The 12,340-nt window shown below is 37.3% G+C and overlaps 1 protein-coding gene across 9 annotated transcripts in view; it reads left to right on the forward strand.

The window, feature by feature from the left end:
• The window catches only part of CFAP70 (cilia and flagella associated protein 70), a 75,586-nt gene that overhangs the window by 36,371 nt on the left and 26,875 nt on the right, over positions 1–12,340 (forward strand). For 8 of the 9 annotated variants that reach the window (XR_006739326.1, XM_045569163.1, XM_045569160.1 and 5 more), the window contains 7 exons: positions 4,257–4,317; positions 4,648–4,842; positions 6,419–6,550; positions 10,091–10,216; positions 11,481–11,614; positions 11,735–11,850; positions 12,052–12,261. Coding sequence is in view for 8 of the 9 variants with exons in the window: in XM_045569163.1 (XP_045425119.1) it covers positions 4,257–4,317; positions 4,648–4,842; positions 6,419–6,550; positions 10,091–10,216; positions 11,481–11,614; positions 11,735–11,850; positions 12,052–12,261 (974 nt within the window). In the remaining variant the exon portion in view is untranslated. The remainder of the gene's footprint in view (positions 1–4,256; positions 4,318–4,647; positions 4,843–6,418; positions 6,551–10,090; positions 10,217–11,480; positions 11,615–11,734; positions 11,851–12,051; positions 12,262–12,340) is intronic. The other variant, XM_045569157.1, reaches the window with a different exon arrangement.

The following is a 12,340-nucleotide window of genomic DNA, read 5'->3' on the forward strand; positions in this document are numbered from 1 at the left end:
GCCTGTAATCCTAGCCCTCTGGGAGGCTGAGGCGGGTAGATCGCTCGAGGTCAGGAGTTCGAGACCAGCCTGAGCGAGACCTCGTCTCTACTAAAAATAGAAAGAAATTATCTGGCCAACTAAAAATATATATATAGAAAAAATTAGCCAGGCATGGTGGCGCATGCCTGTAGTCCCAGCTACTCGGGAGGCTGAGGCAGTAGGATCGCTTAAGCCCAGGAGTTTGAGGTTGCTGTGAGCTAGGCTGACGCCACAGCACTCACTCTAGCCTGGGCAACAAAGTGAGACTCTGTCTCAAAAAAAAGAAAAAAAAAAACCATATACCTACAACCAACTGATCTTCGACAAAGCAAACAACAACATACACTGTGGAAAGGAAGCCCTATTCAATAAATGGTGCTGGAAGAACTAGATAGCCACATGCATAAGAATGAAACAGGGCCCCTATATCTCACCACATACAAAGTTAATTCAAGATGGATAAAAGACTTAAATGTAAGGCAGGAAACCATAAAAATCCTAAAAGAAAAAGTAGGGAAAACTCTTCTGGACATCAGCCTAGGCAAAGAATTTATGACTAAGACTCCAAAGGCAAATACAGTAATGACAAAAAGAAATGGGACTTAACTAAATTAAAAAGCTTCTGCATAGCAAAGGAAATAATCAACAGAGTAAACAGACAACCTACAGTATGGGGGAAAATATTTTCAAATTATATATCTGATAAAGGGCTAATAGCCAGACTCTACAAATAACTTAAACAAATCAGCAAGAAAAAAACAAACAACTCCATTAATAAATGGGCAAAAGACATGAACAGAAGATAGACAAATGGCCAAGAAACATATAAAAAATGTTCAACATCATTAATCATCAGGGAAATGTAAATTAAAACCATAATGAGATACCACCTTGGACAGAGATATCACCCCTGTCAGAATCGCCATTATTAAAAAGCCAAAAAACAATTGATGCTGGTGTGGATGTAGAGAGAAAGGAACACTTAAACACTATTGGTGGGACTGCAAATTAGTACAGCCTCTGTGGAAAACAGTATGGATGCTCCTCAAAGAAATAAATGTAGACTTATTATTCGATTCAGCAATCCCACTACTGGGTATCTACCCAAAGGAAAAGAAGTCATTATATCAAAAAGACAACTGCACTTGAATGCTTATCACAGCATAATTCACAATTGCAAAGATGGAGAGTCAATATAAGTGCCCATCAATTCATCAGTGGATAAAGAAAATGTGAAATATATATATATAAAATATATTCCATATATATGCATATATGTTCTACATATATATTCTGTATATATATTCCATATGTATATTCCACATATGTATACATATATATATTTGGAATACTACTTAGCCATAAAAAAGGAATGAAATAATGTCTATTATTGCAACTTGAATGGAACTGGAGGCCATTACACTAAGTGAAGTATCTCAGGAGAAACAAAAACCACATGTATTCACTAATAATTGGGAGCTACACCATGGGCACACACAGGCACAAAGGGATGTAAAGGATAATGGAAACCAAGAAGGGAGTGGTAGAAGGGGAATGAGGAGTAAAAACTATTGGGTACAGTGATCACTATTATGGTGATGGACACACTAAAAGCCCCAACTTAAGTATCCATGTAACAAAAATATTTATACCACCTTAATATTTTGAAATAAAAATAATAATAAAAGAAATTCAAATTAAAACTACCCTGAAATACCTTGTTTTTTAATTGCTGAAGATCAAAAAGCCTTGATAACTAATTGTGTTGTGATGAGGACGTTTGGAAATAGCTCCTCTCATACAAATTGCTGGGAGTGTAAATTGGTACAACTCCATTAGAGGGCAATTTGGTAATAGCTATTTAAATACAAGTTCATGGATCTTTTAATCCTTTACTCAGGTAATTCACTTCCAATAATTTATCTTCAGATAAATGTTCTCATTAAGGTCTCATTTTGACTTGTTATCAGTGTTTACCCAATCTTCCTTGAGGTACTTCTCTTTTCCTGGTATTCAGGACCCTAGACTCTCTTGGTTTTATTCCTCCCTCCCTGGCCTCTCCAGCTTCTAAGTGTTGGAGTCCCCCGGAACTTAGTCCTTCCCTTCTTTTCTATATATACTTACTTTCTTGGTTTCTATCAATTCACATGGCTCTGAACACCATCTATATGCTGATGGCTTGCAAATTTATATTTCAAGCCTGGGCTCCTCTCCTGAACTCCAGATTTTTCTATCTTATTCTCACAAATTCTCTGGTCAGAGCCATAGTAATCTTGCACTGTTCTCCCCGCATCTACCATTCCACCCTTCAGTTTCTTCTCCTTTTTTAAAATAACAGCTTCATCAAGATATAATATAATTGACATATTATATACTTCACCCATAAAGGGTACAATTCTATGGCTTTTAGTATATTCACAGAATTATGCAGCCACCACCATTATCATTACCTCTAAAATTGAAACCCCATATACATTAGAAGTCACTCTCCATTTCCTTCCAACCATCGTGCCAACCCCACCCTTCCCTCCAGACCTAAGCAACCACTTACCCACTTTGGACATTTCATATAAATGGAATCATATGCTATGTGGTGACTGGCTTCTTTCATTTATTACAATGTTACCATGGTTCATTCATATTGTAGCATGTGTCAGCACTTCATTTCTTTATTGCCAAATAATATTTCATTGAGTAAATATACTGCCTTTTGTTTGTCCATTCATCACTTGATGAACATTTGGGCAGTTTTTCCTTAAGACAGCATTCTCAAATGATTGTATTAAAATGGAAGTCAACTCATGTAACTCCTCTGCTCAGAAACTACCAGTGACTCCCCATCACACTCTGAGTAAAAGTCAGACTCTCTACAGTGGCCTACAAGGGCCTACATATTCTGCATATACTTTGCCCTGACTTTTTCATTCCATCCGAACTGGCATCCCTGCTATTCCTCACACATGCCAGGCACATTGTTGCAGCAAGGCCTTTCGCATGCGGTTTTCTTGCCTGAAATGTCCTTATCCCAGATATCTAGATGATTTGCTTCCTCACTTCCCTCAGGTCTTTACTCAAATGTCACCATCTCAGTGAGGACTTTCCTCAGGAAATATGCTCCTACTTTCCACCACCCACAGCCCCCGGCATAGTTTATCTACTCTTCTGCATTATTTTCCTCCGTGGCACCTATTACTAGCATATTTATCCCAATTATGTATATTGTTTATTGTCCTCCTTTTCCTGCTAGAATGTCAGCTCCATGAGGGCAAGAATTTTTGTCTGTTTTGTTTAACGCTGCATCCTCAGACCTGGAAAAGTACCTGATGGACAATAGGCACTCAGTATATATTTTGCGTGAATGAATGAGTGAGTAACACTGTCTCTGGAGAGGAAACGAGCAGGCTGGATAACAAGGTTGAAAGGAGATATATTTTGCTATATTTTGTTTTATACCTTTTAAATTTTGAATCCTATAAATATGTTACCTATTAAAATAAATAAAATTAATGTGAACAGAGGCTTATAATTACATAGGTCTTAGTAAAGAAAAATTGATTTTGTGAGTTTGATTGCAGACTTCAAGGCAGTCCAATATATTTAGCAAGAATCTGAAATTATAAGACAGACAAGCTGTAACTTAATTCCTTCTAGGTTCTTGTAAGGTCTCCTGAAAATGAAAGGTGGTTTTGGCATAAATAGTTTGATAGTGACAAAATGTGTTTTTTTACTCACCTTAAGGTTTGATAGCATTATTGTAATTTAATGCAGTCCTATAAAGTATGGCCAAGATTACATTTTTTGTCCTAGATGGAGGGGAAAGAAAAGCTTTCACTTGTCTATACCACCCAGATTTCCAAATCTTTGTGTTTTCAGAGACTTTACTGAGTGCCCCCAAAATCATGACACCCATTTCTTTCCAAACCCCTCATCAAGCAACAACTTGTGTACAACAAGGTTTAAAACAATGTGTAAAGGTAAAGCCAAATTAGCCAAAAGTACAACTTAGATACTCTCTGAGCAGCTGCTTCCTGGCTTTCCCCCTACCTGGTCCATAGCCGTGCACTGTGCTGGTGTTCACATCTAGGGTTTTACACGAGAGAACAACACAGTGCTCAAGTGCGATGGAGGAATAGACCTCAGATCTCTCCCACCCAGACTCTTTGAAGGTTGGATGTAAGAAAACATAAGTCTGCAGACAATAAAGCGTTTTTTTGGTTTTGTTTTTACTGATATAGGGTCAAGGAAATGATTCCTCCAAGGCCACCTCTTCCGCGTCGGACAGGAGGAGCTCAGAAGGCAAGTGCCAAAGCTAAGGTGAAACTGTTAAGTAGTAAGATGTTGAGTGCACGCATTTTAAAATTGCATGAACTCTTTAATGTGTCTTCCAGTTGGGTGCAAACTTGTTTGAAGCTTTATATATTTTCATGCTGGTTCCATTGTGATCAGTGGCATATAGTGAATACCAGATAATGTTTAATCTTTGGCTGATGGTGTCTGAGCTGGGAAAAAAAGGGCACTTTAGTCTAAAGAATTATTGAACATAAAAACCCAGTCTGGTTTTAGACTTCCAATCCATGGTCTTGACCTCTTTGAGTCCTCTTTACCAAATATTTTATACTTTCCTAGGCAGTGAGTGACTACCACTCACAGATCAAGAACATTTCTAGAGCCATTCTGGATGAGTACCACAGAATGTTTGGAAAACAGGTGGCCAAACTGGGGCATGATATAGATAGTGAAACCCTGGAGGAGCAAAAGTGCCAGCTCAGCTATGAACTTAATTGTTCTGGAAAATACTTTGCTTTCAAAGAACAACTCAAGGTAAAACATTCATTTATTTAATTATTCCATGGGTTTTTATGGAGCGCCTTCTCTACATACCCAGTAAACGTTTTTGGTTTTTTTTTTTTTTCTCTGATTACATTCAGCTGCGCTCTTAACCTTTCTTGCTGTTGGTGCAAAGAGCTATGTTCTCTATGATAGAATGTCAGCAGAAGCTCTGTTCTTGCAGTCTTGGAAGGGTTTAGTATTCATCTGAGTGTGAGCTTTTAAGAAACTAATTCTTCACTTCAGGCTAGGCCAGATTTTGGTCCAGATTTCACTGTTGCTGTAGGAGGCAGAAACTCTGTCTGGTACTAACTCCATAAGTAATTCTCTTTGTCTCCCATTCATATCTCTCTCTCATCCATAGAATCACTAAGATTTGGGAAATAGTTAACGTAATAGTAATTTTTTGAATGATAATGGCTAATATTTACTGAGTGTTTGCTGTATCTAGGCAAATTTGTCAGTGTTTCATATTTTACTAATTGAATCCTTATAGCAACCCTATGAGGTTTCATTTCCCCATCTTACAGATGGGGAAATGAAACATTTGTTGGTTAAGTTATTTGCCCAAGGTCACAGAGATAATAAAGGTCAAAGTCAGGATTCAAACTCAGTAGTCTGGCTTCAGAACTCATACCCTTAATTGCTACACTACACTACCTCTGTATGCACTTTTCCTATGTGTCCTATACTGTGCTAAACAGATACAAAGAAAGAGCGTGGAAGTAATAAAGTGAAAAACAACTGAGACTAATAGAGGCAAGAGTGTATTCTCAGCAGGTGGCGTAGCCATATCTCGGCTTGATTCCTGGTTCTATCTTTACTAGCTGAGTGACCTAAGGCATATAATTTTATCTTTCTGTGCCTCAATTTCTTTATCTAACAGTGAAGGATAATAGTATCACATGGGGTCATTATAAGAATTAAATCATATAATACATGGAAAGTACTTAGTGAAAAATCTGGCAATAATGTTACTTTAGGGAGAAAAAAAAAAAAGCAGCAGCTATCCTGGCCATAGCAATATGCTATGTTTATATTTGTACAGCATTTTAAGCTTCTACATCTGATATTTCTCTTGCTTTCTCAATCATCTTCAGAAATAAGATAATAATACCAGAACTACATATCCACTTTAACAAATGAGGAGACTGAGGTACCAAAGTGTAAAATAATTTATGAGGTTATACAGGGGCAGCATTAGAACTAGAATTCCATTCTCTGGACTCTCAGACCAAGCCTTCCTCCCTTTCTCCCTTAAGCTGTATGGCCACCATGACACAATGCTTAAACCTCATGCTAAGGTTTTCTTCAGCTCTATGGCTCTCTTCACATGGTATGAGTCCTGCATTGCACCTATTAGTGATAATGATGATGTCAAGGCAAGAAGAAGTCATACAGAGTATGTTGATTGGAGGAAAATCAGGGAGCCAATAGTCTAGCAGCCACCAAGGGAGAAATCAATCACCTTCTGAAGTTCTGATCAGCCTTAGACCAGAAGCCCTATAGAGACCTGTGCCGTCAGCCGGCATTAGACTGCTGTCAGATGGACGATCTGTGTTTCTTGCAGCATGCTGTGGTAAAGATTGTAAGAGAGAAATACCTGAAGACAACATCATTTGAAAGCCAGGAGGAACTGCAGACATTTATCAGTGAGCTCTATGTGTTCTTAGTAGATCAGATGCATGTGGCCGTAAACCAGGTTGGTGTCAAGGACTGAGAGCCCTTTCTTTTCTCTGTAGAACACCAGGGACTCCTATGAATGGTTCCTTCCTTCCTTGCTTCCTTTCTTCCTTTATTCAAAAACTATTTATTGAGGTATCTGCTCTGTGTTAGACATTGAAAGCACAAAGATGAATAGTAGAGATTCCCTAAATTATAAGACTTAGGGGGCCGGGCATAGTGGCTCACGCCTGTAATCCTAGCACTCTGGGAGGCCGAGGCGGGCGGGGATTGTTTGAGCTCAGGAGTTCGAGACCACCCTGAGCAAGACCAAGACCCCATCTCTACTAAAAATAGAAAGAAATTATATGGACAGCTAAAAAATATATATAGAAAAATTAGCCGGGCATGGTGGCGCATACCTGTAGTCTCAGCTACTCAGGAGGCTGAGGCAGGAGGATTGCTTGAGCCCAGGAGTTGGAGGTTGCTGTGAGCTAGGCTGACGCCACGGCACTCTAACCACAGCAACAGAGCAACACTCTGTCTCAAAAAAAAAAAAAAAAAGAATTGTCAAAAATAGATTAAATAGGCTATGTAAATTGTGAAATGAAAATTATCATTCAATTTATTCTGAAAACGTGTACGATTCTCAATTCTTTCTTCAAGATAGCAAAAACAAAGAAATACTATGAGTTTTCAGATATTACCACCCACATGATAGTGACACTTGAAACATTCCTTTTCTGTTTGACTGGCAATCTGCTCTCCACTCACTTGTCTTTTTATATCTTTATTTGTACAGCTTGTATCTTGCCTTCATCTGCTTATTTTTGTACAATTTCAGTTGTGATTTATTTGAAAATAATGACAAAATCCATTTTTTTGTCCCCCTGGTAGTCTCTAACTAGCTATGCTTCTCAAAACCTCTATTCTGTTTGCTCTTTCCTTCATTATGGTTTTTCTTCTCTACCACCATCACCATTTCTTTCACTCTGTTCAGGCTTCCTGGAAGAGATAGGAAAGGAGTGTCCAGTATCATGAGTTTAAGAGAACAGTCCTGCCTTGGGCATGGATGATTTGGATGATTTGATTTGGACAACAGTTGAGAGTTGAGCATGAGCAAAGGAAGTTTTAAGTTTTGAGGAAAAACCTCAGTAGCAGCGGGAGCAATAAATTAAATTATTTTATACTGGGGTATAGTACGAATTCAGGCTTAAATTTGCTAAAACACTCTGATAACAGTATGGAGGATGGCTTAGAAGTGGTAAAACTGGTGATGTTAGCTGTAGATGGTTATTGCATAATAAGGAGGAAGAAGAGTCAAAGATTCTTAAGTTTAAGGTTCAGTGACTGGGTAATTGATATTAACATTAACCAGGACATGGAATACATGATTACATTTGTTGGCCAGCAGGTAATGTTGAATTCAGTTTTGGCTCCAGTGGGGTTTTGTTCAAGAGAGAGATCTGAACTAGAGATGGGATTTGGGGAGCCATGACATATGGGTGCTATGATCAGAAATGAGACTGCCTAAGAAAAACATAAGTAAAGAGAGGAAAGCTGGCAGTAGAGCCCTAGGAAACACCAACATTTAAGGGATGAATGAGTGAAAGAGTTGAAGGAGACAAATGGAATTGTTAAAGAGGCAAAAAACCCAGAAGACAGTGGTGTCACAGAAACCAAGGAAAAATAATTTTAAAAAGAAAAGGTGGTCAACCTTGTCAAACACTCCTAGGAATTTAAGAATAAAATCTGAAAAGTTTTCACTGAATTTGGTAATAGGAGATTATTGTTAACTTTTACATAGCAATATCATTGGGCTAATGGTGGGATTCAAATAATAATGAATTGAGGAGTAAATGAGTGATTAGGAAACATATGAATATAAATTCAAGAAGTTGGACAAAGAAGGAAAAAAGTGATCAAGTAATACCTAGAAATTATAGAGATTTTCTTTTTAAGATGGAAAAACCTTGAGTACATCTACAGGTTTGGGAAAAGGAATTAGCAGAGTGGGAGAAGTTGAAAATTGAGGAAAGATAGGAGGGTAATTGATGGTAAACCCAGGATATACAACTGAGGAAGAACCAAGAATTTAAATGGAAGGATTAGCCTTGAAACAGAGAAGGTTGGAATGCCTCTTCCTCTGAGACTGAAAGGAAAGAGATACAATAGATGCAGAAATAAATAATTTAGCTAAGGGATTTAAAAATTGAAGAATTTCTTGCCTGATGATTTCTATTATCTCTGTGAAGTAGGGTCTTTACTGCAAGTGAAGGGGATAAGGGTTGAATGAAAAGCTTAAAGAAAAGAAAATTTGGATACTGCATAACATTATGGAATATGCTGCTGAATAAGGACAAATACATAGATTTCTAAGAGTATTAAAGGTTTTCAACTAAGACTGAATCCAGTAAGAGTCTGGTGGCTTAGATATCTCTGTCTCTGTACAGTTCTCCTTAGGACCAGTGAGTGTTCCTGTTTAAGAATGAAGAAGTCATAGGTAGTAGAGTTTTCAGGACAAGTGCAGGTGAAGGACAAGGATGCCTGAGATTTAAGTATGCTGGTGGGAGAATATTATCAGTGGGTAATCATTAGGTCTGATCCATTATGCTAATCATTAGGCTGATCCATTTGGAAAATAATGGGCTTATTGGATATGAAGAAAATAAAGTCACAGAGCAGTTTTAAATGACTAAGTGACAAAAAGGTGGAAGGCTTGGAATGTTGGTTCTGGGAGTGGGATATTAGAGGTAGGCTGGACGTAGAAGTGTATTGCTGAAGGGATTTAGAGGTCAAGATCATAAAAACTAAAAAAGAACAAAGAACAAAAGCACTAATAAAGTGATTAGAAACTCTCTTTGGCCCATCTCAAATCTGGCTTTACACTCCACATTCCCTAGCATCTGTACTTGTTAAAGTTACTGATATTATTTTTACTTCTAATTAAAGAATTTTGTGGGCTCTTTCTTGGCCATAGCCTCTGACCCAGGATATTACTAATTACACCAGACCTGCTCTCCCAGTCTGGGTGTGTAGGATATATTCTTTTTCTGGTTTACTTCCTACCTTTCCTTCTGTCTCCTTTGTAGGGTCGATCAGTCTATATATCCCCCTAAAACTATAGATCTGGCTTCCAAAGCTTTACCTTTAGTCTCTTGCTTTCTCCATGTTTAAAAACCTTGGCTAGTGCTTGCCAACCTTTTCATGTCATGGTACCTAAAAAATGGAAATATTTGTCCTATACATTAGAGAAAATGAAGGAAGCTGTTTGAGGTCAGAGGTGATCTTCATGGGAACTCTGACTACCCTGAGGGTTGAGGAGAGTTATTTCTGCCTTAAACAATTTTTACTCACTTCCATGAGCTCAGACTGGTGGTATTTAGATACCTGAGCTTCTCTCTCACCCGTGATATTTCTCCCTTGGTTCACTCTTTCTCTTACTGTATTGGCAAGACTGTAAGAAACATCAATATCATTTTAGATGGCATGACTGGGTCTTACATCCAATTTATGCTTATAAAACCTCTCTACCTGTAATTGCTTTCTTTTGTCTGCTTAACATCTTGACGTGGACAAGACCATGCCAGATGATATCCAAGACACTACTTCAACCATTTATAAAAGCAATGAACAGCTTCGACTCTTTGCATTTGAAGCAGAAGTCAATGAGAACTTTGAAATGGCAGCAGTGTATTATGAGGAGGTAATTAAACATCTTCCCAGTGATTGCAATTACTATTATTTTTGAAATATGGGTATAAGTAGTAATTTTTGATAGTTTAAAATCAAACTTTATTGGTGAAAGGATAGACACATAGATCAATAAAACAGAGAGTCTAAAAATAGGACCACATAAATTAGGTCATTTGATTTTTGACGAAAGTGCACAAAAAAGTCCAATGGACAAAGGACAATCTTTTCAATAATGTTAGAACAATTGGTTATCCATTTGCAAAAAGAAATGAACCTCAATATAAACCTTAAACATTTTACAAATATCAATTCCAAATGATTCTTATATTTAAATGTAAAATATAATACTATAAAACCTTTAGAAGAAACATAGGAGAAAATCTTCTTGACTGGAGTTAAAGAGTTCTTAAACATGATACCAAAGCACAATTGACCAAAGAAAAATATGGTAGATGAAACTTCATAAAAGTTAAAAACCTTTATGGAAGACATAAGAGAAAGAAAAAGTACAGATTAGGAGAAGATATTTGCAAAAAATATATCTGACAAAGGGTTTGTATCCGGAATATAAAGAACTCTCAAAACTCTAAAATGTTTATACATAAACATTTATTTCAGTACCTGTTTTTAATTATTTTGGGTATATACCTAAGAATGAAATTACTGAGATATATGGTAATTCTATATTTAACTTTTTGAAGATTTTGAGAGTTTTCACTGGGATTTTGATTGGGATTGCAGTATATCTAGATTGCTTTGGGTAGTATTGACATTGTAACAATATTGTCTTCCAATCCATGAACATGGGATATCTTTCCATTTATTTATGTCCTCTTTAATTTCTTTAAGCAATTTTTGTAGTTTTCACTCATCATAAGGTGTTTTTTTTTTCAAATTTTTAGATTAACATATTTGCCATTTCAAGATTATGGCAGAAATTATTATAAATCGTTGATATACCATAAAATGAATCTTTAGGTTCCCCAATTATTAGATGAGTTTAGAGTAACCAGAATACTGACACTAGGAAGAAATGGCTTGATGATTCAGTTTTTAAATTAGTTCATCAAGTGTTTTTTGACCACCTACTAAAAGCAAGAACAGTGATTATGCTAGCCATTTGGGATTCAGTGGTAAGCAAAAAAGAAGTCATGGCGTTAGCTTTCATAGAACTTACAGTATTTATAGAATGTTTACTGTGTGATGTTATATGCATAAAAAATAGTACATAGTGTCACAATAACCTTGGCCTTCCTGATGCTTTATGTGCCTAGAGGTTGGTTCGTGACCCACAGAACCTTGATCACTGGCTGGACTATGGTGCCTTCTGCCTTCTAACTGAAGACAACGTCAAAGCACAAGAATGTTTTCGGAAAGCCCTTTCCCTCAACCAGAGTCATATCCACAGGTATAGGTGGAAGGGAGATGAGGATGAGTAGGAACAGATAAGCTTCTACATGAAATTGTCTTGGTTTTATGAATGTTCCATGCAATCATGTTGTTAACCATGTTAGTGGTCTCTTTTCAGCTTACTGCTGTGTGGTGTCCTGGCTATTCTGTTGGAGAACTATGAGCAAGCAGAAATTTTCTTTCAAGATGCCACTTGCTTAGAACCAACCAATGTTGTAGCCTGGACTTTACTTGGTATGGTATTTTCCTGTGATCTGAATGTGGAGGGTTTTTTTTCCCCATTGTAAGAGTCTCTCTTTTCCGTTCTACTCTTCAATGACTCATCAGGTAGTTCTTAAACTTCGTAGAAACATGGGACAAATAAGTGAAATGTTACAATTCTTCAGTATATTATGGTGGGAAATTAGTCATATTTCAACATCTTTCTTTCCTTAGGTTTGTACTACGAAATTCAAAACAATGACATTCGAATGGAAATGGCATTTCATGAGGCAGCCAAACAGCTTCAGGCACAAGCAACAAAGCAAAAGAGCACTGACAGCATACAGTATGTTGAAGAAAAAGGGAAAATAGGATCCAGTTTAGGCCCTTGGGGACCCACAGGTGGTTCTTCTACAATAGCAATCAAGGCAGAAGCCTCAGCAGGTAGGGCCAGGGAATGGAGAAGATGAATGACTATGGGGAAAATTACTGGCCTTAAGAATGGGAGCTGGCACATAGTGAG

The sequence above is a fragment of the Lemur catta genome, chromosome 14 (genome assembly GCF_020740605.2).
Source record: "Lemur catta isolate mLemCat1 chromosome 14, mLemCat1.pri, whole genome shotgun sequence".
In the NCBI taxonomy this organism is placed as follows: Eukaryota; Metazoa; Chordata; class Mammalia; order Primates; family Lemuridae; genus Lemur; species Lemur catta.